The following is a 24,709-nucleotide window of genomic DNA, read 5'->3' as shown; positions in this document are numbered from 1 at the left end:
AAGCACAATATGTTCCCATTGTTTTGTGTCACTTTACCAGCTGCTAATTTCCTCTGCTCGGTGACTCAGTGACCACAAAATACGTGTTGGTTTGTTCAGCTGTCTTGACCAATGATGTTACCTTCACTCGAATGTCCCACTGAGACTCTCCGGGAAGCTAAATGCATCATGGGACTGCGCACAGACTGGCTTTTCTGTGTGTAAAGCTTAAGGCCTTATCATCAGAGCCTATTCAGTCAGCAGGCTTTGTGGTTTACGGAAAAGATCTCGCAACTATGATAAGACACGCCTCGTCTCCATCTACCATCTCTTAATGGCATGTTATCTGAAACTCCTCCTACACAGGAGCAAAAGGTCACTGCCCTGCAATCAGCCTCAGGCAGGCCAAATGACACACTGATGCTTAAGCAGTCTTCACAAATATGTGCAGGAAAACTCCCTGATTTTATACCTTCCTTGGCTAAATATTAAAAATGAGCAAAACAAATATTTCTCACCATGTTTCCTTTGGGACCAGCTTGCCCATCAAGTCCAGGAAGACCCTAAAGAGATCAGAAATTTGACAATGAAAGTCACCATCCCATTGAGCTAGAACAAAGGGTGAGTAGCATGAGATCTAAGTGATATAGGAGGTGTACTTACACGCTGTCCTCCAGGACCTGCAGATCCTCTGGGGCCAAGCAAACCTCGAGGACCCTGTATGAAGACAAACACAAGTTAAACTTAAACATATAGTCATTCACGTTGATTTAACTGAAACAGGCAGCTGATAAAAACTGTCTAATATATTTAACATTAGGTGCACTGAAAATCCTTAAATCTGGTTTGACTGAAGTGTGTGGAATACTGACCCCTTGTGGTTATACATGGTAACTGCAGGTGCATTTCAGGGAATGAGCATGCAAAGTTTCTTATCTCAACATCTTAAGTCATTCTTTGAAAATCATTGCACTTACTGTGCTTTTTCATCTAATGGACGGCGTGTGTGACGAAATGCCACGCAACTATGTCTTTAAAAGGACACTGTTGTTTCGGGTATGACAGGGAGCGACCATTTCTCATGCAACTCTATGGTCCATTTGCACCGAACAAGGCAGAATGTAGCAGTTTCTCATGGGTAATGACAGAACAACACATTTCCCGCTTCTATTTTCTGATCTATTATTCAGAGCCGTTCTGTCTCGGCAAGGTTGAGATTACAAACGAAATGGTCCTTGCAGACAGGAATGTCATTAGAGTTGCAGGAGGAGAGGAGGGCGAGGCTGCGTGTTTAAATAATTGCCAAAATGAAAGTAGAGGAAGGAAGGAGGGGATAAAGCGTGGTGTAAAATAGGAAATCAGCAACACAACGGCAATATATTCATCACGTTCTTATCTCTGTCCTCATGAAATAAGGTGGAGTTTAACAAATGCAGTCCAAATGTGTCATCAGATTAATAATAAATGAACTTACACTCTCTCCGGCCACACCTCTCTGTCCAACCTGGCCATCTTCACCCTTTGGATAGCAAGAGGAACAGTGCGTTATTAAGGAATGCAGAGTTGTTTTTAAGACTTTTGAGAAGAAGGGTAAGTTACAAGGTGAATGGTGCACTACTTACTCTTGGGCCGTCATCTCCTGGAGGTCCTGGAGGACCTGTAGAACCCTGTTCTCCCTGGGGAGAAAAGATCACAGACAGGGAAAATCAACAAAGAGCAGGAAGTAACAAGAGAGCTTGCAGGCTTGATCCATGAGCCTCAGATTGAAAAAAAAGCTCCTCAGTTTTATTTCTTTAAAAAGTACAACAACGGGGTCAAAAATTCAGAAAACTGAGAGAAACATTGCTGAAAAGAGAGGAACAAAACATGGCAACAGAACTGCCTTTAATCTACAGTAAGCTTGGTCACCACAATTGGCATGAACCTATATGGTTTCAACTATTCATAGTGCTCCATAAGGACTTGCCTACCTCTAGCGGCCCTGTAATTACTCAGTATAGGATAAAGCATGAAAGCCGGTCCAGAAATACCCCTCTATGATCTCTCTCTTCAGGCCCTCTACGCAGGCCCGAATTCCACAAACACCAAACTCAGCACTCCTCATTCGCCTCCAGGGCTGGTTAAACGCAGCCTAAGTGGTTCTGGAGTTGATCCCACCTCTCATAAGTGGGTCAAACACCCTAATGAGTGCCACTGGTTTAGAACTCACTCAACGCTGGAGTTTACATGAGATGAATGGGAGGCGGCCTTTGAGCTACCAATCAGCCCTGATGCTGCATAAGGACAGGGTGCAGAGCGGCAATGACTGTGATCAGGGAGGATTTTTTTTGGGTCTAGCAATAAGAGACTGGAGGATCTTATTTTTGGAGAGAGATACAAGTCTTTAATGATGTTTGTCCTCTGACCTCGATCACCCTCCAAACCCAAAATCCTCTCCTCTCATACTTACTCTGTGCCCCTTTTCTCCAGGAAGACCAGGGAGGCCGTCGAAACCTCTGTCACCCTGAAACAGCACAGTAACAAGCGGTTAGCTATCAATCACTGCAGAGCAGCTTTTCGAATACATCTCACAGACACTCACTGGTTTATTAAATACTTTACCTTGGGCCCTGCCTCTCCTGGCATTCCTCGAGCACCATCGGCTCCATTGCGACCCTGGAGGACACGCACATATCATGTCAGGCTACATGGAAATCACATTAGCAAAAATAGTGAACTATCTTTGATGATTCTGGAGAATAGACACAGGGAAGATGCTATCATTTTTCTAACTAGTTTATAGTTAAATAAACATGACTTTATAAATTTACACAACACGCAGAGACGATTATTGAGTGCAGCTGACTTATTTGAAATAAAGCCACGTTTGAAACGAGACCGGGTCTTCTCTTTGGGTACTGTAGCGCTGATCCTTGCAATCTTGTTGGCATGGAATATTAGAAATTGGGGAATTTAAATATAATTTATCTCTGCTGCAACATAGTGTTGTTCTGGAAGAGATGAATAAATAAAGTAATAAAGTATAAAAAACTTCCTGGTTGAGCCTCAAAAGAGCACTTACTCTCTTTCCTGGTTTCCCTGGTAGACCAGATGGACCCTGAAGACCTCTGGGTCCCTATGGGGACAAGATGAAAGATTTAAATAAACCATTAACAACTGAAAACATTATTTAGGTTACACTTTCTTTATGTTTAGATGTTTTGAAGTAAAAAAAAAAGGGCTTCTTGTACAAATCAAAAACGATAATAGGCTCTTTGTGCCTCACCTGTGGTCCAGGGTCACCACTGTCACCTTTAAGTCCTGCAGCACCAGGACCTCCCTGTTACAAATGATAAATACAGACACATAGATAAATTAATGAATACACTGCACCTAAGCCAAACACTTTGTCATCCCATTATTTGGCTCCGAAACCAGAACATTTTAAGTCGAACTAGAACCAAATCTAAACACACGCAATGTAAAATTCCAAACTTGGATTGTGAATATACAACTAAAAGACCTACTGCAGCACTTTTGCGTGTGCACAATATCCTGCTGGTATCCAAGAGTCACAGGATTGGTCTAATGTGTTGTTTGAGAAACGCATTAAGGCGCTGGCTGTGCGGAAGACACACCCAAAACAAAGGAAAGGCTTCAACTTCTATCAGACTGCAAGTACGTGTGAGAAGTTATCCTGTAACTGTTACAAATAAGGCCAAACGTGAATAAGCAGTTATTGTTTTTTTTCCCCAATTCAAGCTGGAGATCATGTGTATAAAAGAATAAATCTGCTCACAGACAGATAGGGAGGAAGGTGGCGTGTGTGTGAGTGCGTGCATAATGCATGGGTATGGGTGTGTGCTAGGAAATGATGAATGCCGAGTTGAACCCTTCACAGGAAGAAGCGCTAATCACCTAATGTGCTTCTCATCAAGTGTGAAACGAATGGATGCCACAGTAAGAACATCAAGGGTGTGTGTGTGTGTGTGTGTGTGTGTGATTGAGTGGAGACGGTCTTCAAAAGCTACTCACCACAGGACCGGATCTTCCTGCCATGCCCGCTGGCCCCGGAGGACCTCTCATAGCCAGCTGTGGATCAGACAGAGACGACCCATAAACCACTGGGCAGCTAACAATGCTGACACGCTTGCATTTATACCAGTAAAAGGAGTTATGATATTTGTTTGCATAAGAAGTGCAGCCATGCTTTCTTTGCGGTCAGTTTATTAGCATCCGGAGTGTCTGTTCTTGGTCTGATGGACATTTTTTTAATTGATAAAAACTTCTGAAAATAAGTATTTATTTAATTTTTTTACTCACAAAATGAAGACGTGCAAATTCGTCTTTGTTTATGGGATCTCTTTAGTAGTGCAAGAATGTGGTATGGATGTAAAAATGCTACATGCAGTCACTTTACTGTGAAACTGACATTTATTCAACTAACCGGGCTCGACACCAAAAGGAACAAAGAACGAAGAAAATAAAACACTAATAAAAGGCCAATTTAGCCTCTGTATAGCATGTGCAAACTACTTTGTTCTTGTTCAGGGTTTACCACGCTGGTCTTTGTTCCTGCTCATGGTTGACCACAGGCTTGCACTGCCAAAAAAGTTGTCTGGGATATATTTGCAGCCTGATTACTGACTGAGTGAATTTCGCTAATTCCAAAGAAAGCAGTCCATGCCTTATAGTGCACTTACGACCAACTCGCACATATTTGCATGTAGCAGGTGTGAGGGAACATTTCCAGAGTGCAAACAGGTCAAAGAGAGTTCAAGGAGTTCAGCAATTTGTCCCTTCAATTCTCTTTTCTATTCTGAAGAATTTACAACTCCTTGCATGTTTTTTTTTGTTTCTTGCCTTGTGCCAAACCGCTGGTATAAAAGACAAATATAGAAAGGTGACAAGTGCTTTCAAGATGTTGCTAAACATAGTTTCACCAGTTTTGGCAGCCCTCCAGCTCCATAGAGTGTTGTGAATTTGTGAATATTCAGTGTTTGGGCGACATTTAATGACCTCCATGTGTTCTACTATAGATCACACCTTGCTTACAGCCGCATAATTCAGCCTGTTTTTCAATGGCGCTATGGTTATCAGGACCCTTGAGGGAGTGTGAACATCTGGTGTGGCTTTATATACTACCTCACCTAACACAGGTCCATATTTTGGAATTGAGACGACTTATCAGAGGAGTGGGACCTGTGAAGAGTGAGCCCCCCTTTCATTATTTACTACCCTGAATGGTCCTTTTAAATGTTTCTTTATAAGCTTTTTTAATAATTTTGACCACAGTATTTCTCATGAATTTAGATCTAGATTTTGTACCTGAACTGCCTTTGGTTGAGGTTACATAGCAGCTAATGGGAGGACACAAATGCAGGAAAATCATGGTTAAGTGTCCTCTAACCTGGGAAGGATGCACTGGGGTCATACTACTCAGACTTACCCTAGCTTGAGAAAGGATGGCCTGAGCCTGAGCTTCCTGGGCTGTAACCACAGGCCCCTTGTGCGCCTCGCCGCCGGCACGGAACTGTCAACCACAAAACAAAAGAGAAACACAATTAAAAACAAACTGACTTGTCTCTTTTTTACAGAGTGAGGCATCTAGTGGTCTCCCCTGGTGAGTGTGTATTCAAACCTTTTTGTTTTCCTTTTTTTTTTGTCAAGCCTATAAACCTGTCACTATGCCATACACACACACATTCACACACACACACACACACACACACACAGGCACAAATATGTGTCACCATGCTGTTCAAAGCCTCAGTCACTGGTTCCACTCCATTGCACTGGCTGACATTTACAAGGTAAGTGATTTGTAACCCAAAGAAAATAAGGTTGCGATCCTTTGGCCTACTGGTGATGCTATGAGGTAAACTTACTAAATGAAGCGAGTGCACGGGCTAGTGCCTGAGATGAAGGGTGTACAGTTTGTGTGTGCAATGAGACAGACAGCCCAGTGGGCATGTGGAAAGTGGCAGGACTTACTGGAAGCATCAGAATGGTACCTGGAGGCCCAGGGACGCCATCTGAACCAGGGAGACCGGGACGCCCTGGAGGACCCTGTAGAATCAGAGGAGGGAGAGAGAGTTGGTTCTTGTCTAAGAACAAAGATACCATGTCTCATTGGAGCTGAGGTCAATATCCGAAGTATATAAAACCCCTTATTGTGCTATTCAAAGGATTTATACCGCTTTGTTGTTAACAAACACGTCCTACAAGTGTTGAATTTGAATCATCAGCTATTTTGTTGACTTGCACACCAGCACGCAACTACGAACAATTAATTAGATGCGGTTAATGAGCAAGCCATATATTTTCCCACGAGATAACACGATTCTTGTGCTATTTCTCTATAATCCCCTGGAGGTGCTCTGCAAATTGAAAAGACGAAAAATGAGATATCACGAACAAGAGACAACAGTAACAGTGCGGAGACTGAGCGGCTAATCCGTTCACAGCACACGCCTTCTTTATCGACCACAGTCATTTCAATGGGAAGGTGCTTTGCTGCCATCTGCATTGTTGTGCTTATTCCAAAGAGATAATTGACTAATCCCACCGAGAAGAATAGGACAGGGGATTCAATCATGAATAAAGACAAAGCCTGCATTTTCATTAAGCTGGCTTTGGGATATTGCCTGCAGGGCAGCATGGACTTTATAACAAGACTAGAAATGCACAGCTATGGCCCTATGAGGCTATAATGCTCAGCATATTCTTACAACTTTAATGGAATACTTGATCCCTGTTTATCAATTACTCACCCGGAGATATCTTAAATTTGTGGAGGAAACTTTGTTTTCTTGCATACCACCATGGTGAAGGAAGAAGAGATGCAAAAATAGAAAAGAAAATGGAATACGTCTACAAAATTCTTGATAAATTGGAGTAAAAGGGCATGGAAATACACTTCTACAGTATAAACCAAGCCTCATTTATCCAGTTGTATGCTAAGTACATCTCAAACACATGCATTTCCACCAAAACCTTACTATTTAAAACACCTCCACATAAACAGCCCAGGCACTACTTGTCTGTGTGTGAGACTGTTTACGCACAAGTGTTTTAAATATTACAGTTCCAGCAAAAATACATGTGTTTGGGAGGCACTGAGTATATGGCTGGATAGATGAGACTTGGATTATACTGCTTGAGTTGTCTGTTGATACAGTTTTGCGGTTGTTAAACGTGAAACCTTTTTACTTTGATTCACCAAGACTTTTCTCCCTTTTTGGATTCTTCGTTCACCGTGGAGGCATCGAGGAAGAACAAACTGCTATTCATGAATTCAAGGTGACACAGAGTGAGTTACTGATACAGAAATGATCATTAGGGTATTCCTTCCACTTTACGAAGGTAAAGTGTAGGGTATTAGCATGCTATATTAGCATAAAGGTCAAAGTACTGCTGAAGATGAGGCTTAGGACAATCTTGTTATGACCACAAGTTTTGGACAGTTGATAAAGCATGTTTGGTGCCAGATGAAAAGACCTGTGATCCCCAAATCCTTCAGGATTCATCCTCTGGGGACAATGAACATCTGTACCAAATTTCCTGGCGATCTATCCAAAAGCAAAATAATTGCATAAAAGTCGCTCATGCTGAATAATGATGATATGAATAAGCAGTTAAATTATTCTAGAGAGCAGATTTTCATTTAATAAAGACAAAATCGTATCTTAAGGATCAGGACTAAGCACTACCGAGCGTTTCCAGTAACCAGAATCTATTTAGCAGTCTTGTCATGTGCAGCAATCTCAGCCTGCTAAAATTGGTGCCATGTGTTCCCATCTGCTTTTTCCCAGAGGTGGTAAATACTCTCGATCCATTGCCGTTATAGTAAGCATAGCAGCATCTAGTGTTAATGATGGCCCTACATGGCTGGGAAAGTGGTGTTTGGGTGAAAAGGAGGGAGACGGTGATCATGTGACAAATGAGCCGATCAAACGTTGAGTCCAGGCGGATACTGCGCAACGGAAAACCACAAGACTACAGAAACCAGTCGCTTTTAATACCCCAGTCAATCCTCAGCAAGACTGGTTCTCATGGGAGGAAATGAAGGGAGGGGGAGAGACTTTTTGGACCAACAAAATATTTTCTGATCACTTTGACCCTGTGGAACAATAAGCCTTTTGTACCGGCAGTGTCTGCTGGTCGTACTATGGGAGGTGTGCATTTTTTGGTTGCAATTAAAGGGTTAACCTCCAGAGACAGGATTGACTTGGTAAAAGGGTGATGAAAGGAGGGGTGCGGGGCAATCATCACATTTGTGAAAAACAGCCAGCCGTTTGGAAGGGACAGGCACTTATTTTGTGTCATCCAATCAATCAAATGAATGGGTGGAATCCCACGGTGCTGGGAAAAAGACTTTCAGAGAGGTCTACACATTTTATAGCAAACTCTTTATGGTTCTCACAAGTGCCGCAACGTACCGACGCAGCTGGTTCGCAGAATTTCTCTTTGTTGGTATATTGACAGTTTATGGGCATCTCATTTCCCTGCACCACTTCATGCTAATCCCCCCCGCTGCTGCAGGAGTAAGCTGTGTCCAATTGTATTATTCATTTCATGGCATTGAGACTGTACTTCACAGCTTTCCAATAAAGAAGACAAATGCAGGGGCATTTATATATATGCTGACTCCCATAATTCCACAAGACAAATGGCAAAGGTTAAAGTTAGTATTTCAGCATATTTTTTATTAATTGTAGCCTAGAAAAATGTGTGTTTTGGTTGTTTTACAATATAACTTATCTGAAATTGATTTGTGTACATAGGTTTCATTCTTCTTTTAGCCAAACATAATTAGTTTTAACATCTAAATGTTCGTGAAGAGTAGAGAATGGGTGACAGAGCTTCTCAGAGTCATCTGTAATCAGCTGTGAAATGAGGCCAGTCTTCACTCACCCTCTCACCGTGATCTCCTGGGGGACCTGGAGGACCCTGCAATCCTGGGGTACCAGGAAGACCCTAGACCACACACACACAGACACACACACACACACTTTAGCATATTATATCCCCAACTGCTGCTTACCAGCATTCCCACCACATGCAGCCTATCCAGTACTTCACATGCATGGGCCAACAAAGACAGAAGCAAAGACATGGGTTCAGAAATGAGCCTCAATATAAAATAGCCCCCAGCCCCCCTTTCTTTCTCTCTCTTGCACTCACTCACACTGAGACACACACACACACGCACACACACATTCACGCACAAATACACATTTTGACTGTCTCTCCCAACTCAAGCTTCATTGGCGATCAGGGCTGATGCTCTTTCCATAAAGACATTTTTTCCCTCTTTAGCTGTTCTCCATCTGTGGAAGGCAGACAGGAGTGTGGGAGAACGTGATACTCACTGCTTGGCCGGGGGCTCCTTGGGGTCCTTCTATAAGCATCCCCTGAAAAGGGAAAAAGTGGATACAGTAGCATTATAGGGCAGCCTGTAAATCCACAGGCAACGGAGAATGGGGAGAAAATAAGAGCCAGAGGGTGCTTCGGGTTTGAGGTTGAAGAGTTTACTTATAGCTACAAGCTCAAGACGTTAACAATGCTACAGCTATCTGATGTTCTATAATGTGTGTGTGGTCAGAGATTTGGATGTAAGCCTGTGGTGGTACAGATGGCATGGGAGGAGGGACGTTAACTGCAGCTTCTATTTCAGTCGCTGTTTAGCCTGTAGTGGTAAATTGTATAGGATGGCTCTATAAAGAACGTATGTACTTTGGCATTTTGTGTAGACAGCAGTTGTTTTGTCTACGGCCAAAGATGCATGTTAAATCTCATCAGGAGGGAAGTCTAGGTTGCAAGTGCTCTAGGGAAGCTTAGAAATGCGTTAGAGCTGGAATCAACGTACACACATACAGATGCAAACCAGATATGAAACTGATATCTGTTCTTTTACTTCTTCAAGAGAGCAGATAAAGGAAAATGTTTATTGCCTTGAAAATATTCAGAAAACCTGACTTTTATAGACTTATAAATCATTTTGTGGAATTGTCAGAAAGGCTCAGTTGAGAGGAAAGCCAGTCAACACTAATTTTGAAATATGCCACTTATCTCAACATTTTGTTGGCTAGTGTAACTCACCAACCAAGCAACAGATAAAGACAAAACTAAAGAGCTAGACAGATAGCTATTGCCCTACCTATTTGGCAACTGGCTTGAGCTAGCAAGATAGCTATCTATCTCTGTATGCTAACAACATGCAAGCTCATGTCTTATAGTTATAGCAGACTGCATTACCTTAAAGCATCAACATTTTTTTCTTCCAGTACATTTATCTTACAGGAATTTGTGAATGTGACTTTCAACATATAAATGTTCGGTGTTTAACTTGGTGAGCAAACTTGATTATTAGTGTCAGACTTCGAACACAGCACTGTAATACTTCACTTACTGGCTCAATGACGGCAGGTTCACCCTTCTCTCCTTTCTCTCCCAGATAACTCTGACCTCCACCCACCTACAGACATAAAACAGACCAGGTGAGGTTTTTTTTACACAGTGACAGGCCATACATTTATAGGTAAGGGTAAAGGAAAAATGGCCTCAAAGCTAAAAATGGAAAAACTGAGGCAGCAGGATGCTCTGTCTTGTTTTTGGGTGTCTCCTCCTTTACTTGAAATACCAACAAAACTGCAAAGAGAAGCTCAGCAAAGTGCTGACTGGTGTTCTGCATGCTTTAAAGGATTTAGGTAGCTCTCAAGGCAAAAAGCTGATTTTTTTTTCTCTGTGCCTGCTGGAAAAACACACATCAAGAATCATTTTGGAAGAAGCTATAATTTAGACCGACTCCTATTAGCTTCCTCAAAGCCAGAAACTGCAAAAAGACCCCAACTGAGCACAAATGCAGAGGTTGTTACCTGACACTATCCATACAATGACTTCACATGAGAAGAATTCACAAACCACCTACAGCAGTCTGTCCAAAAACCACTAGATTGTACAGTTTAGCTCGAAGAGGAGCGTCTTCTTGAGAAAGTCACGGACGAAGGGCTGTGGTGTCCTGAGACTGTGGAGAGCACTAATAGAGCGGTTCAGATTAAGCCAAGGCAGACAGATCTCAGGCCAAGATCCAGACAGGGACACTGTCACTTCCTGTCTCTGAGAATTTGGATCCTGAGGCAAGGAAGGGGGCTGGAAACACGCCATGATAGACACTGGCTCAACAGAGATTTCTGTCTGGTTTTAGATATTGATCTAGATGGATTTGATAAATAAACATACACAAAGACTTAGTTTGTCATCAGATAATCCAAGCAGATCATCGGTGTGATAACCATGGAGGGGCATGTCTTTGATAAACAGCAAAGGTCACTGAGGCCAAAGGTTACGGAGGGCGTGTCTGTGCTGACAGCTGGGTCGACATCTGTTTATCTGTCGGAGACTTGGATAGACAAGGTGTGTGTTTGTGCTTGCCGGTGTATTTGTGTTTGGCGCATGTGCACACAGGATGCTCCAAGCTATAACCTGATACCATTAGAAACAACAAACAAAAAAGGGCACCGCAGACACCCCATCAAAACAAATGCCACCAGCATCTTCTCCATCTCTCCACATTCCTGACCACAACCTCCATCCTCCCCCCTCTCCAACCATCACTCCTAACCACTCCAGCACTTACATTGCTCTCTCTGAAGTCCGTCTCCGCTGGAACACCAGGACCAAACTCTTCCTCATATGTTGCTGATGTAGGCTTGGCGTCAGTGGGGCCATAGTCGCCATAGTCACCATAATCATATGGCTTATCTACAATCTCTTTGTTGTCATATTCCTTCAGGTCGTATTCCTTAAACTCATACACATCAGTGGCAGGATCCACATTCTCTTGGGGGTCCACTGGGGCAGCGGTGTCCACGGCAGCAGTGGGGTCTGCCCCGACCTGTTCCACACCGGTGATGTAATCATCCACTATTTCCCCGTCATAGCTCTGGGATCAATCCAGGCATCGCAAAAAAGTAGGCAGGGGTGGGTAAGGTGGGAGGGAACATGGAGGTTTGGTTAGTGAAATGAAACCATGTGAAAGCATCAATGATTCACATGTTTGTTTGTTTTTAATAACATGATTCACAGTCAAGGCATTAGTACTCTGAAATCATGGACACTAACTAAGTGAAACTCAGCTGAAGAATTTTCAACTTAGTTGTGCAGACATCCATGTATCTTATTTGGGACATTGTCCAAAACTCAACATATGTGCAACGCCACATATGTTTTGACAACAGGCAATGTTATTAACATTAACATCTTTAATTATATCTTATGTGAAGTAATAGTTTCTTTGCAAAGCTGTAGGAATTTGAGATGTCCCAAACTACTGACACATTGATGTTTAAAAAGTAAACTGTAAAATATGATACAATATGTCAAAAAGGTTGAATGCAAATGTTTATAGAAACATTTTTTTCAAGAACTATTCAAGACCCAATGAAGTGAAAATCAAGGTTGAATTTGTAAAATTGTTATAAGCAGTACTGTTTTAAAAGAAAAGACAATAGCAAGAAATACTAGGCAGATGTCTGTGAGTTCAAAAATCAGTTTACACTGAACATGAGGCACTGAGGAAATGTGACTGCACAGGGGCAATCATACTTTGATTCACAAGCCTTGCCTCACAAATCAGACTACGCTCAGCTTGTTGAAAGATGTCAATCAGTGTTACACTCAAATGCAACATTAGACATCAAATATCGACAGCGTCTTGTGTGAGAATGTAGAGAAAATATCCAGGCCTCTCATGCAAATTTGCTTTTGTGAGCATCCCTTTTATCAGTTGAAAGCTGTTTCACAGTTTTCAGGTTGTGCAATCTCTGTAAAACAGCATGCATATGAGCACACTGACAAAACTCACTTGATGGGATCTCATCACAGTCCAAGATTTAAACATTAGAGGTTAAACGCTCTGTAAGAGTGCCTCCATGTTTTAAACAGTGAATCAAGTACTTTTTTTAAGCTTTACAAACACAGGGTTTAAACCCTCCATTTCTAAGTCAGCGGTCCAGTAGCTATAGCATACTGGCAAAAGAATCTTGGATCTCATTTATTACATGCTACGTTGTATATCATTACCAAAAAGCAAATCCCACAGCTGGCCATCAAACAAACCACAATCCATGGGTAAATCTAGGTGAGACTTAAGTAGTATTAAAGTGCAAAATGCCCCTGAATAGGAACGTATGCATGTACAGACTGCAGAGCATCCATCCACTGACAACACAATACTGCGACACACTCATATTTAAGGAAGTCACCAATGGCATTTTGTGTGTTGCGCAAAGTCTATGGGCAATATGACCCTGTGACACTGTCTGAAAGCTGTCCAGTGCGTCACAGTCCTCAGTAATCAGACAAGTGTTCCAACATGGGACAGCATATGTTTAGTTTCCGCGGTTAGCCCCTTGGTCTGTCACTTTAAATGAACGTAATGTCTCAAGCTGACTGAAGCTGTGTTATCCACCTCAAGGTACATCACAATGCAATCGGCAGACATTTGGCTGGCGGTGCACACAGCCGTATTGTTTCAGTTTAACCCCCAAATGTTCCTCATTAGGTTGTGTTTTATGTGATGGTTTAGCACAAATTAAGACAGGATCTGCCAAATTCAGGATATGGCAGAAACATAGGGGATGCGTCTGTCTACTGATTTTCCATTGGTCACGGTTCATTAAATGACAAAGTTTTCCTGCTTCGGCCTTTATCCAGACTCTGTTTGATGGAGGCGGTTTCTCATGGAAATCAAGGAGCAGAGTGAGCAGTTTGATCTTAGCGAGGCCTTGTTGGGTTTCAACCTCCAAAGACGACCATAAAAATATGTTTTGTTGTTTGTGATACCCAAGAAGGCTTATTGAAATTTCACGTCAACAAGCGACTATAAAAAAGGAATCTGAATGTTAATTGGATTGCTGGGTGATAAAAGTCAGTGATGCACTGAGAGTTTTTCACCATAATGGTTTCACATGAATCAAGAATACAAAAAATTCTACATTATGCAAAGGAGTTGTGAAAAACAATCATATTTGAAAAGGTACCTGGCCTTGTCCTGCAGTCTCAGTGGGAGTTTCAGGCTGGCTTCCGTCCACTGTGGTGTAGTCATACTCACCTGTGTAATAGTCTCCACCCACATTTGTCTGAAATCAGGCAAGGACAGCACACAGGGAGAGCATCACATATCTGAGACGGGTCACTCAAGCTCAGGTCATACTCAAGAGTATCTCTTTATGTATCTTTCCACCTCTATACATTTGAGCAGCTTGAAAACAAGCACTGTAATAGTCATGATGTGTAGTATTTATATTTAGTTACAAGTAAGGTAAAAAGGAAAAGTTAAATTATCAAATAAAATTTATGACATGCTTAAAAACAGGAAGTGGGAGAAGAAAAATGGAGGAGGAGAGAGAGAGAGAATAAAAGACTGAAAATATAGGACAAGAGATGGACAAGGATGACAACAAGACATCAAGTGCTTTTATATCTGTTATTCATGACAACCGCTGTAGGGGTTGCACTTCCCTTCAATATTTAAAACATGTGCATTTGTCCCCCAGAAAAGACATGAAAGTAGCTTTTATTTGGACTTTTATTTTGACAAAATTAAAGACATCTGCACCATAAACTTGATGCAAATGAGGCACAAATTGGTGCATTAAAATTTACCAGAATACAGGAAATTAAGTGCTTGATGCTCAGAATTTTACCCCCAAAGCCCCCAGCGCTGAAACGAAACCAACACCCTGATAACTGTATTAGTATGAAGTGTTACCTCGGTCTTGGCTCCTTCAGTTGGGGGAGTGTCAGTGGTTAACTCTCCTTCACTGTAGTCATAGAACTCACCATATTCATAGTTAGTGTACTGTAAGGGAAAAGGGACGGGAGGCAATCAATTAGTCGGTGCAATCATGTAAATACGGCAGCACGATGTCTCAGACACGTGTTGCGCATTATTTACATGGCATGTAAGAACTCAGCATTTTTTAAACAACAGTTTAAAAAATTGTTTAAACCATTAAATGACTCAACTACTTTTTGTCATCATGCTATTTTGGTAATAGCATGTTCAGATGTAGTACGAGAAATATCACATCCATATTAGAAAACTCAACAATTTTGCAAATGGATGACAGCAGCGATTCGTGATTCACTTTCCACCCAAACCACAACCGTATTGAAAGGTTCATGTCTGTAACAAAGCAAACAGCAATTAGAATTCTTGTTTGCTTCCACCAGGATGTAAGAGGGTTAATGTGATGCCAGTGAAAACTTGCCTCCACCACTTTATGCTCTATGCCAACAATGGCCCCGGGATTTCATTAATGAACCCTTTAAACCAGGACCATAAGCTGTCTTGACTCATCGCACGTTGGTAAATTATGGGGAACATACCGAATGCAATAGCAGGGGGTAAAGCCACTGTTAAATCAGGCTCTGTGAAAACAACATGTGTTGCTAGTTTCTTAAACAGAAGGGTTTTTTTTGGATCTTCAAAGCATATTTACATTTGATAATTAAATTACTTTTAAGTGGCTTATTTGTTACTTAAAGTAATGGTTTGACATTTTGGAAAATATGCTCATTCCCTTTCTTCATGACAGTTACACAAGAAGACTGATATGACTCTTACGTCCAGCTGTTTACTGCAAAAATTAAGACATGGTGCAGCTGTTGTAGCATAGCATATAGGCTGAAAGCAGGGGGAGACAGCTAGCATGCCCACTAGCATTTAGCCAAATGTTTAAACATAATATATGTCATATGTTTATTGCATACAAAAACTGCGAACATCAAGTTGCTGTTATAGGGCTACGACACACCAAGCCATCAGTCAATGTCCAGCCATCGATAAGGGTCTGTTACCCTAGTTTTTGCAGAGTGTCCCACACCATTAGCACTAGTTTGCTTTCTGTTTTTTTCTAGCCAAGTGAGAATGTTGAATCGACTTCAGAGACCGCAGAGGCTGTTGGTAAATGAAATCACTGTGACTGGCAGTTCAGCCCGGTGCACGAGAAGAAAAACAGAAGTGAGGAAAGTAAACAAACAACTAAAGTCAACAGGGCGTGAGATCGAAAAAACTTGTTACATTAAGTAGGATTATATATTTAACCATTGAGCTTTTAGCAGAAAAAGTTTGTAACTGTTTTGTGTGATTGTTTGCTGGCACACAGTCACTATCCTATGTTCTTTTAACATCAAGTTGTGTTGTTAATGTGCTAACTGACTAACTAGCGTCTTGAATGCATCCTGTGGGTTTCCCTTTTTCAATGACAACAGCCGCCTGCTGTTATGGAGAGTTATTTCCTCTCAGGCAGGCACAGCATGTGTACGCTAGTTGGCAGTTAGCTGTAGTTTTTGTGGTGTGTTTAACTGCTACTTTTGGTCATGAGGCGACACAACAGTCGGCCTTTGTGACCACTAGCTCTTTAATGTTGGTTTGGTCAGTCTTGGCCTTAACAGAGCAAGCTATTTCCCTCTGTTTCCTGTCTTTATGCTAAGCTAAGCTAATCATCTCCTGGCTCCAGCTTCATTTTAGCAATACATACATGGGAGTGGTTTCAATTTTTTCATCAAATTCTCAGAAGGGAGGCTAAGTAGCAGATTTTCCAAAATGTCAAACTATTCCATGTCATCACCAATTATGACGAACACATATTGGCAGATCCCACAACAAATTTAATATGATGCAATTAGCCACTGTCATTTCAAAAACCTAAGATTCTTCTTCTTTTAGTAATAACACAGTGGAAAAAAAAGGCCGAGGAAGATTAAGTTAACAGACCAAGCCCTGATATGCGTCGCTCTATCAGCGTAGGGATAAATATTAGTCCCTGAATGACTGCTAAGCTCATAAAAATAATACAAGATCCACGGCCTGCTGCAGTGCTGGCTGGGCCTCCATTCAGTGGCCCAAAGAGAGAGACACAGAAAGAGAGAGGTCACACAAGAGAGAAGCCTTGGCCAGACCAACCAGACTGTCTGAGAGGAGAGAAGGAGAGGGTCAGGGAGAAATATAGAGAAAGATAGAGAATGAAGGAAGGATTTTAAAAAGATTTATAGTATTGAAGTGCTTGGCTGCTAGCTGAAGGCCTTCACTACAGGTTTGGATGAAGGGCGTAAATACTGGAGTGGGCTCATAAAAAAAAGCTCCCCCTTCCTCCCATCAGTCCTTCTTCCTTCCTTTTTTTAACCCAGCTGCAGACATGCGGCTGACGACTGCAAAGGCGGCGTGCCTGAGGTCAAGGAGCATCTTCAGAGGCTAAGGTCAAAGCTATGCTCCATGCTTTTGTAGAATTGTAGAGTTTCGGTTCAAGATATATTGAGGGCTAGTTAAGCAAGTTTAGACCTCAAGGTGCACAAACACTTCATAGTTATAATAAATAAATAAATAGAAAATGGTGAACGATGAGATTTGAGCTCCTACAGCAGTGATTTGACCCCCAGATAAAATATTTTTTACTTGTACAGGAGGAAATCAATCTTTAAAATACTGAGTAGGAATGTAGGAAAAACATTCCTGTTATGACTGTGCTGAAACCAACAATGAATAAACCAGATTTACAATGTTCCTGAAACCAAACTGCTCCCTGCTGTCCATTTAGAATTGACAAGCTCCTTGTCTTGGCGCTCAAGAGCAACTTGATGATGAAGCAATATTTTCCGGGACACGGTACCCACTGTACAGCCAATATTTTCAAATAGAGAATCGGCTCCTGAGTTTTTTTTCTTGAACCAGGGATCTAAAGTCTACTTTTCCAGGTACTGGGAGTCTAGCTGGGGAAGGAAAAGCTTAAATTTCCCTGGGAGTCTGGGCAGAGCCTGCAGAACTCGTTAGTGATATAAATCACGGGGCCACTCCAAAGTGGGCTCAGACTTCGTGGCAGGGAAAAGGGAAAAGTTTCCAGTGTGAGCTCATCAGTTATTTAGTGAAATACTCAAGGAAAATGTCAGCTGACAAAAAAGGTTTGAACCAGCAAAATAACAAAAAAAAAATGAAGATGAAAAAAGAAAAATTGAGGCCCTGACACAAAGCACTGTATTTCAATTAAGAGATTTGGCTCGAGAGGCTACGAGTGATGTTTTGGAGCCAGTGGCAATAAAATTTGAATTTCAGAAAATGATTTCAAACTCAACAATGTATTTTGATATGCCAGCAAGTTTCCACCAGTGAAACACAGACTAAAGATAGACACCCAAGAGTTGATAGAAATTCATACATGTCTGTCTCTGGCAAAGTACTTTCGCCTGGGGAAATGTTTGTTTTCACATAATTTGGAGGGAATATTTTGTGCTTTTTGATTATTTCTGGCTATTTTCTGGCTGCTGTCTCTTAAATAACACTTATTTCCAAACCCTGATTCCTTCTCTCTGTGCCTAAAAGCATCATATTTTTACTTCTGTCATCCACTAAACCAAACCAACCTTCTTTTTTTAAAGTCAAACTTTTTTTTTTCATTTTTGCTGAGAATCAGTAGATATGGTGTTTTTTCACTTGTGTGGAAGTATATTTATTATATTTATTATTATAAGAATATTTTTTATTCAGGACAGTTCTTCCTACATTAGTGTTCTTCAGGGAACAATCATTTTTGTTTTTGGATGTCAGTAATGGTGATTTCATTAGAGCAAAATCTGTGCTAAAAGTAAGTCATAGGTCATAATAGTTCATAATATTATGCATAGTTGTGCCAGCAAATGACCGTACAGTCTGGTCATTTGCCATCACCACAACTGGATCCATGATGGACTGACAGCTAGACCCTCTTCTACATATATTGTGGGACAAACCACACTGCATTTGTTGAAATACATGACTAAAAGTCTGGTGGGACTCTTAAGTTGTGGCAAGCATGACTAGCTTCTATGCTCTGAGTGGGAGCTTTAGCCTAGCATGCTAACATCCAGAATGGAACACCACCTTGACAGCGTGGTGGGTCCTCCAAATGTTTGTCATAAAGAGACAGATGTCTAAAATTGCTAACAAAAACTGGTAGAGTATGTGTGTGCATCTTGTATCATAGTTTGTAAGTTATACAGGGCTATGACGTTCCCCCGTCAGTTGTACGCAGCTGACTGCCTTTCTCCTTGAATCAGCGGCCCCGTGAAAGGTTGCCATGGGGAACAGTTACCTACAGGCATAAAGCTTCAACTTTGCATCTACACTTGCATCCAAAGACATGTTTATCTTCATTTGAATAAGTGGAAACATAAGCACAGTTGTAGTATCATTACACTGTAGTTTTCATTTCCTTACAGAAAAAGTGAAGAGAACCTCAAGTCACCCCAACTCAAATCGATCTACTTCATTTTCATCCTTCCAAGCCTCCTAATTTATTCTCTTACTTCATCCTCTGCTTTCTAACTTCTACTAACAACACCCAAGTTTGAAGGCCTACTTCCAAATTCCTGTTATCATCCTTACTAAACCTCAAACTCCAGCTGCCATATTTTCTCCCTCCCTGTTCCCCTCCTTCCTTTCCTCGCTGCAACTATCCCTCCCCCACACCTCCTAACTTTCTTTTCTCCTTCTTCCCCCCCTCTTGATAATTACTCCTCCCACCCAATCCCATACTGACCTCGTCCTCAGGTTGCTGAGCCTGGGGGGTGTCGTGGTGGTTGGGGGTTTCACAGTCAGGGCTGTAGTGTTCACAGTAGTCATGGGCTGCTCTGGGGTCTGCCACTATCAGCAGCTGCTGGATGTCACCCTGGAAGAGGAGAAGAAGAAGAAGCAAAGCAGCGTGTCAGCAGAAGCCATGTCAGCAAAATTTCACAGGCGTTTCCCACTATAAATTCCCATGTCAGAGTTTTCTTTAATCTTTAGTGTCTCTCACATAAAGCTACTATAGGTTTATGTTATGGCCATCAATTTTATTTATTTCAACATAGTTTCCAATGCGGTTTGGCAAATGGCTCTAAATACTACAATACGGTGGAGCCTTAGCCACTGTTGCTATTGAGGAGGCGCCAGTCAGGGACACAAATAAGTGTTGTAGCCAACACAGAACACTTCCTCGATGCAACTGGGAACAAAGCAAGGCACTATCTTTGCTGTAATCATCCAAACGTATCCGGAATCCAAAAGTGAATGGATTTAGATTTCTGAATGTAGTATAAGGTTTTTATAAAAAGTACCCTTTCGCTTCCACTTGCTGTTAGCGGCACACAAACATAACAGGATTTGGAAATGCTCCTTGGAAATTGTAGTTGACCACTCTACTTATTTTTATGTACACAGCGTCTGACTCTTTGATCAAAGAAACAGATTACAAAGTGGCAACTGTTTGTTTCTTTGTACTGAAAATTCAACCTCAATTTCATGCCCATCCAACTCTTGGAAATGCTCCAACTGCCAATCAGCTGACATCGTGTGTGCAGGAAATGAAAGTGACTGTTACTTCCTGAGCTTTGACGCCCAAAAAAATACTAGACACCACTCGCTTTGTGTCCTTCTTTCTTCTTTCATGATTACAAATGGAAAACAAATGTTACTATGCACCTATAACTCCTTGTTTGATTGCCTCAGCTTTGCAGCAATGTCGTGGTAATAAAATGTGACAATAAAACAATGAGGCAGATGTTGTGCAGTACCAGAGGCAGAAGTCTCTTGACTATTAATTACATATAACTTTATGGAGGCTTTAGGGGAGACTGTAACCTTTTAAAAAAGAACTATTGTATAGTCCCCCCACTCAGCCATTAGGGACAGCAAGTCCCCTTACACAGCAGACAAATAACCAAGGTCTGTACTTATCTGAGGCAGTCTGTTTTTCATGAGCTTTTGGAAAAGGAAATTAGATCCCTGCTCCCAACCCTTCCATCAGCCAAAGGCTCTTTTTCCATGATCATCTCTATAGGAATTTCCAAACCAGGACCTGCTATGCCACTGATGTGTAGAATGTTATCTATACCCATCAACCGTATGGGCAACTCAGCTGACCCTTGTCAGAATCACCAAGAGTGAGTGACAAAGAGGACAAATAAACAGGGAAAATAACTGTGCTGTGTAAAGGTGAAAAAAGGCTGCAGCCAGGGTGGCCCCTACAGAGGAAGCTCATACATGCAGATTGCATTAAATTACAGGACGCAACATCTGTACAAGCTTAGACCTCTGGAACACATTAGATATTCAACGCCCCATGCTTCCATCATACGTGACCAGTAAATCCCAAAAGCGTATTGAACAACCCAAACAACAACCAGAAAATATCCACAAATTGAAATTTTACATTATGGACAAGTGCTTCCTGTTGTCACCTGTTGTGCCATTAATGCTATAGTCAGTTACAGTTGGTTATCACTCTCTTGCATATCCCCCTTCCCATGAGAAAACCATGAAATGAAAATGAAAAAGCAGAAGAGACATTGAACAGTTTGCCATAGTCATTTGATGAATAAAAAAGAAAATGGCGATCGCTGTTGGTTATGATAACAAGACATGCCAATGGGCACATTAAGCATGTCACAGTCACTAAATTGAGAACCCAGTTCTGGCCTATTCTTAGACATATTTTCCTTATTAATCAGAAAGATAGAACCATACACCAATCCAAATTACTTTCTTTCACTAAACTAAGACTAACATTAGCTTAATTGCCAAAACAAAAACCTCACCAAAACCACCATAGTTAGTCTTGTTAGTCATCTAGTTAGTTAGTCCAATGCTCCAACAACCACAAGCTCTTTTTGGTTGATATAAACCCTTAATTCACCTAGTTAGGCATAGAATTATGCTGATCTTCAAAACGTGAATCTCTGCGGTCTCTCTCAAACCTAACAGCTGCCAGCTGAGCAGCGGCCCTTATCCGTTCTTTGAAGGCAGCTGCAGTAATGTTACATCATGTTTCAACAAGCATGCAATTAATGACAACAAAAGAAACACTAATATTTTAAAAGTAACAGATTGCTTATTTGAAAATGTACTACTCCACTGCTCCTTGCTGCAAAACCTCACCTCAGTGAGACGTCTATATGGAAGTTAGCCCTCTAAATCAGTTGTAATTGCAACAATACACACAAATATAACCATCCTGCTACCAGCCCCAACGAAGTGCGCCGGGCTATGAAGCCAAATTTTGTAGTGGCCAAACAGCGATACTGCAGTATCTGGGAATCCATCACGTGACGCCATTGGGCCTAAAAAGACTTTTTCCCATAGACTTACATTGGGAAAGAGACCTCTGTTAATCTGAGGATATTTTGTTTTTGAGTGTCACAACCTCAGAGAAATGATTTCAGTATCAAGATTTAATCCAGTCAGTCCGATAACATTTCAGAAGTCCAAAAGAGCCACAAGACTTAATTATTTTATCTCCGTTCAAGTTTGTGGAGCGTTAGACCAGAAGTCAGCCACTCGGCCAGCTGAAGTTGGCCACACAGCAGCGCTCTGACGCACTAGGCCTTAAGTCTCTAGTATGGGCCCAATGACGCAGAAGCCACGTTGCTCATGTGTGTAATTTCATACTGTGGAAATAGAGCTTTTTTGGCTTCATGCACCACTAAACAACTTTCATAGGAATGAACAGGGTCCTGCCACCAATGCTGTATCCAGGTCTCTTAATACATCCATACTGACTACTTTGATTTGAATGGAAATGTCCGTTCTACTCTCATTATATTTCTATGGAGAAACACATTATCCGTGTAATTAGAGTTGGAGAATCTCCACAGTTTACAGAATCTTGGAGTAAAATGTAGCTCATGTCTCATCAGGAAAGAAAAGATTAATGAAATGTGACAAAATTACACACTTGTTTCAAACAGTAACACCCATGATGTGAACATTTCAACCCTTGTCGGTATCAGGTTTGTAGCTGGAGGGCTATCCAGAATAATTGCAAAAGAAGAATTGCAAATGTAAAATAATTCTATAAACAAACAGAAAATACCGCACATTGAATTCAAATGGTTTCTCTTCCTCGACTTCAAATCTAAGCACCTTAATAAAAAGGGCAGTGGGCAACAGTGGCCAAAAACAAACACATGTGACCAAAAGGTCATCAGTTTGATCCGGGGAGAATGCAAGGAGCTCCTACCCCTCCCTTGAGCAAGGCATTTAACTGTGGCCAGCAGATTAAACTGTGGTTGTACTGGGCAGCTTCCAGGTGTGAATGTGTGTAACTGAGTGTGGAGCACTGGGCGTTTCTGCAAAAGAGAATTTGTGCTTATTAAACCCACGCTCAGTGGGAAAAAAAAGGGAAAATACCATGCTCACAAGAGTTCACCCTGCACTTTCTGAACCTCCTACTACAACTAAATCTACAACGACAGGCAGAAGGTCTGAAATTAATGACAGTCATTTAGCCATTCAGCCACTGCATACTATGTCCTTGCTATAATTTAACACAAATGGATCTCAAGTCAAAGCCAGAACCAGAGAGGACAGTTTAAAACATAGACACATTGCGTTGGGCGCGATTTCTGTCTGCCTCCTCCTGTAAATGTCTTCCTGAGTGCTATGTTCATTCACTTTATTTTTTTGGTGTGTTTATATGTGTATTTGGTAAGAAAATAAAGGTACATAACAAGAATGTATTTACTGCACAAGAGAAAACAAATATGTGCTGAAGATCTGCAGAAGACTCCACAAACGTCATAAGGGGACTGTCAAGAGACCACACACACTTGGCCCATTTATAAAGCCAGTCAGTGATTCAATCACTCCCATACTCCCCAGTCTGTTTCTCCCTCACCATTCCCCCTCTTTTCTTTTACCCTCTGTGTCTCCTTCGTCTGCATCTCTGTGCTTTTGTTGATGTTACTGTCTGGATTGTCTTGCACATCTCTTTGGCATCTGTTGAGGTTCCTCCTCAGAATTCCAGGAATGATCTACAGCAATGCCCTGGCTCTGCTCGGAGCTGGCACAAACACAATAGGATAAATCATCTGTCTAGGCTGCACTACAATCAATCTATTAATGGTTCTTCGTACAATGTGCATGTGTGTGTGTGTGTAAATACAACACGCCTTGACACATGTTAACCTTCATTGCACACTGTAACAACAACCATTCGACGGAAAAAAGTACATGAAAGGATAAAGGATGAGACTGACTGATCAAAGACAAGAGAAGAGACTTGAATGGTCACTGAATCCCTCCTTCCATCTACATTTCACCCACAGACAAAGCATTTTCAGGGTATGACTGTTTTTTGTTTTGGACATAGATACACCACTAGTTTTCCCCCAAGTATACATGTTTCACATTTGATTTAAAGCTAAGAAATGTAAGCAGCACTGGAGACTCCCTGGGCTATAGGTGACCTTGGCTGTGAAGAGTATCCCTCTCGGAGCACAGCCCACACCCAATGGAACAGAAGTCATTTAAGGAAAATAACTGGCAGATGGATGATCATTTAATAGTAGGCGGTATTAAAAGCCCTCAGCAGACCATGAAATCTGTCCTTGGTATTGTATTCTTAATAGAACGTCAAATATGAGCTTCTGAATGCCACTCAGAAGGATAGAAGTGTGTGGAGGGGGCTGTGATCAAGTGAGTAGTTGACATCCGACCGTGAGCGCACATTACCTCATCCACAAGCATAAAGCACATGACTGACCTCAAAAAATCAAGGCAGAACTTTGATTAGATGCAGATAGCTCCCGCTGGCGCCGGATCAGAGATGACAGGAGGCACAGGGGTTTTCCCCCCATCTTGTATTTGTTGGACTAATTTAAAGGCATAAACAAAGATGTAGTTTGTGTTTGACTCAACAAAATTGAGACCATACTTGATTTAGAAACGTTATCA

The 24,709-nt window shown here is 41.6% G+C and overlaps 1 protein-coding gene across 2 annotated transcripts in view; it reads right to left on the bottom strand.

The window, feature by feature from the left end:
• The window catches only part of LOC125901638 (collagen alpha-1(XI) chain-like), a 103,366-nt gene that overhangs the window by 56,953 nt on the left and 21,704 nt on the right, over positions 1–24,709 (bottom strand). For both annotated transcript variants that reach the window (XR_007451004.1, XM_049597388.1), the window contains exons 5-22: positions 19,539–19,667; positions 14,735–14,824; positions 14,004–14,102; positions 11,600–11,905; positions 10,373–10,438; positions 9,333–9,374; positions 8,875–8,937; positions 5,953–6,027; positions 5,408–5,491; positions 3,994–4,050; positions 3,245–3,298; positions 3,041–3,094; positions 2,581–2,634; positions 2,429–2,482; positions 1,602–1,655; positions 1,454–1,498; positions 643–696; positions 498–542 (exon numbers count right to left, since the gene is read on the bottom strand). Coding sequence is in view for 1 of the 2 variants with exons in the window: in XM_049597388.1 (XP_049453345.1) it covers positions 498–542; positions 643–696; positions 1,454–1,498; positions 1,602–1,655; positions 2,429–2,482; positions 2,581–2,634; positions 3,041–3,094; positions 3,245–3,298; positions 3,994–4,050; positions 5,408–5,491; positions 5,953–6,027; positions 8,875–8,937; positions 9,333–9,374; positions 10,373–10,438; positions 11,600–11,905; positions 14,004–14,102; positions 14,735–14,824; positions 19,539–19,667 (1,425 nt within the window). In the remaining variant the exon portion in view is untranslated. The remainder of the gene's footprint in view (positions 1–497; positions 543–642; positions 697–1,453; positions 1,499–1,601; positions 1,656–2,428; positions 2,483–2,580; positions 2,635–3,040; positions 3,095–3,244; positions 3,299–3,993; positions 4,051–5,407; positions 5,492–5,952; positions 6,028–8,874; positions 8,938–9,332; positions 9,375–10,372; positions 10,439–11,599; positions 11,906–14,003; positions 14,103–14,734; positions 14,825–19,538; positions 19,668–24,709) is intronic.

Source organism: Epinephelus fuscoguttatus, linkage group LG15 (assembly GCF_011397635.1).
Source record: "Epinephelus fuscoguttatus linkage group LG15, E.fuscoguttatus.final_Chr_v1".
Taxonomy (NCBI): domain Eukaryota; kingdom Metazoa; phylum Chordata; class Actinopteri; order Perciformes; family Serranidae; genus Epinephelus; species Epinephelus fuscoguttatus.
The sequence above is the reverse complement of the archived record's forward strand: the minus strand, read 5'-3'. Positions and strand labels throughout refer to the sequence as shown.